This window comes from Austrofundulus limnaeus, unplaced genomic scaffold, assembly GCF_001266775.1.
Source record: "Austrofundulus limnaeus strain Quisiro unplaced genomic scaffold, Austrofundulus_limnaeus-1.0 Scaffold33, whole genome shotgun sequence".
Lineage (NCBI taxonomy): Eukaryota > Metazoa > Chordata > Actinopteri > Cyprinodontiformes > Rivulidae > Austrofundulus > Austrofundulus limnaeus.
In genome coordinates, this window is record NW_013952435.1 from 2,226,460 (window position 1) to 2,228,639 (window position 2,180).

At 42.8% G+C, this 2,180-nt stretch overlaps 1 protein-coding gene and 1 long non-coding RNA gene across 3 annotated transcripts in view; one reads left to right on the top strand and one right to left on the bottom strand.

The window, feature by feature from the left end:
* Positions 1-2,180, top strand: part of unc5b (unc-5 netrin receptor B) — a gene marked incomplete in the record, with an annotated part of 99,811 nt that overhangs the window by 82,860 nt on the left and 14,771 nt on the right. For both annotated transcript variants that reach the window (XM_014005994.1, XM_014005993.1), the window contains 2 exon segments: positions 1,121-1,208; positions 1,486-1,660. In XM_014005994.1, coding sequence (XP_013861448.1) covers positions 1,121-1,208; positions 1,486-1,660 — 263 coding nt within the window.
* LOC106515928 (uncharacterized) lies at positions 171-1,098 on the bottom strand. Its single transcript, XR_001310057.1, has 2 exons — positions 499-1,098; positions 171-349 (listed from the first exon to the last, which is right to left on the bottom strand). It is a non-coding gene; the product is annotated as an uncharacterized LOC106515928 (long non-coding RNA).

The window sequence follows — 2,180 nt, forward strand, 5'->3', positions numbered from 1 at the left end:
GCTGGGGGCACTGGTCTATGCTGCTGGTAATTTTTGGGTCAAAAGCTGAATAGTTTGAGAACCACTGCTCTAGAGGGAAACATTGGAAAGGTCTAAAAATGTTTAGTGAAGATGTTCTGGATGATAGAACTGACTGACAACCATGTTAATATTTTTGTAGTACAAAATACACTACACGTTTTTCTTATATTTGATCAAATTCAGGTAACTTTTTATGTCGGGCAGGTAACACTTGTCATTACCTGCGCCTCACCACCTGGTCCTCAAGAAACAACGAGTCCCATGCCTGGTTCCACCTCGAGCTGCACCACCGCATTTAGCAACATAGCACTCCTCCTCCGTGCTTCTCCTTCATTGTTTAAAAAGAATTGCCTCATTGTTCTGACTTAAAACACACTAAAACTGGCTAAAAGAGAGGAGTAAACACTCAAAACTACACACTAACTATAAAATCCAAACATGTTAAAAGTCACAGATCTAATAAAGTCCTGCTCTCACCGGCTCTTCATTGCCGCCAATCTCCATTCAAATTTCGCCTCTTTTTATTTTCTTCTTCCTGTAGATTTTTTACTGCTTGTCAGATAACTTTGAGCTTCAGTCAAAAAGGAGGTCTGGGGGGTTATACTTTTTTCGGTTYARGAGGAAGATGAGACTGACGATGGACAGYTGTGTTTTTTTCACGAGATTACWGTGTTTYCTGCTCCCTTCAGCTGCARCACGCTTCAAAATGGAACGCTCATTTTCAGAAAAAAAAAAATAGTAAGACATGCCTTTTATCGTAACTCTGGTTTTCTTCTCTTAACCTATCGACACAATTTAAAAACCGCTGTATAGTTTGAAGTCTCTACTTTTGACACAGTTTGTAACGGAGTCTCACAATGAATTTTCCCCCCATTTAAAAAAAATGGAGGTTGAAATCATGTGACTGACATGATGCCAACTTCAAGAACAGGCGAACTGATTTTTCTCAGTCAGATTTACGGAGGGAGCTATTGCCCCCCTTTCCTCTCCCCCTTTGTGGCACCCCTGTGACGCTCCTTTTGTCTTTCCTCTCCTCCCAGAGTCGATCTTTTTATYATGTTGATTACAGATAAAACAAGTCAGCACTTCTGTCTCGTAGGTGTGAGTTTGCTGGTCCCGCCTGGCACGATCCCGCAGGGGAAGTTCTACGAGATGTACCTCATTATTAACAAGTGGGACAAAACAACGTGAGTGTCCTTCATCTTTATTCCTCCGTTTCCCTTCGCTGCCTCTGCAGCCACAGGGCAGAACAGACCTTTTCCTCACCTCAATCAGTAACGTCTCCGACGTGAGGCTTGCTGCTGTCAAACACTGTCTGAGAGTTTTTGTTGTCTTATCCCCCCACCCCCCACCCCACCCAGGTCCCAATTTTGAGTAAATTCCAAGTATTCCTGACAAATATCGCCTTTTTTAATAAACCATGTGTGATATTTTGTTGCGAATGTGTGTTGTTGATATTTGCAGGTTGCCGTCTGAGGGCAGCCAGACTGTGTTGAGTCCTGTGGTGAGCTGCGGTCCATCGGGGATGCTCCTGAACCGGCCCGTGGTCCTAACTCTGCCCCACTGCGCCCAGTTAGACACGCCCACACCAGACTGGACCCTCACACTCAAAACACAAACCCACCAGGGTGCATGGGAGGTGAGAGAGTCTTAAAGGAATATTCAGGTGGTGTTCTACTGAATCGTTATTAACAGTTTGTACCTTATCAGCTGTGTGGAGTATGGAGAAATGTTTTTGGTTATACGAGGATAACAGCTAACAAACAAGGGTCTGCTTTTATTTATTTATTATTTTAGGCTAACACTTTATAACTACACCTTATTTAGCCTTACTTAATCATTAATAAATGGTTAGTTAACCTTGAAAACATCATTAATTAAAGGTTATTCGTACATGTTGTGGAATACTTATATCTGTATCACCTTGACACTGTCCACTTTTCATATCTTGTGATATCCTCCGGACGTCATCATCGAGTTGACCTATTTCCGTGTATCAGGATGGGGCAGGTTATGATTGGTTGTTCATTCTCACACGATGTTAGATGACAATATATATATGAGGCCTCTCAAGACACAGGGTGCAACAGAGTTCGGCAGTGAACAGAGCTCAACAGTAGTGTGGAGAGACTGACAGAAAGAAGCAGAGGCACAGAGAC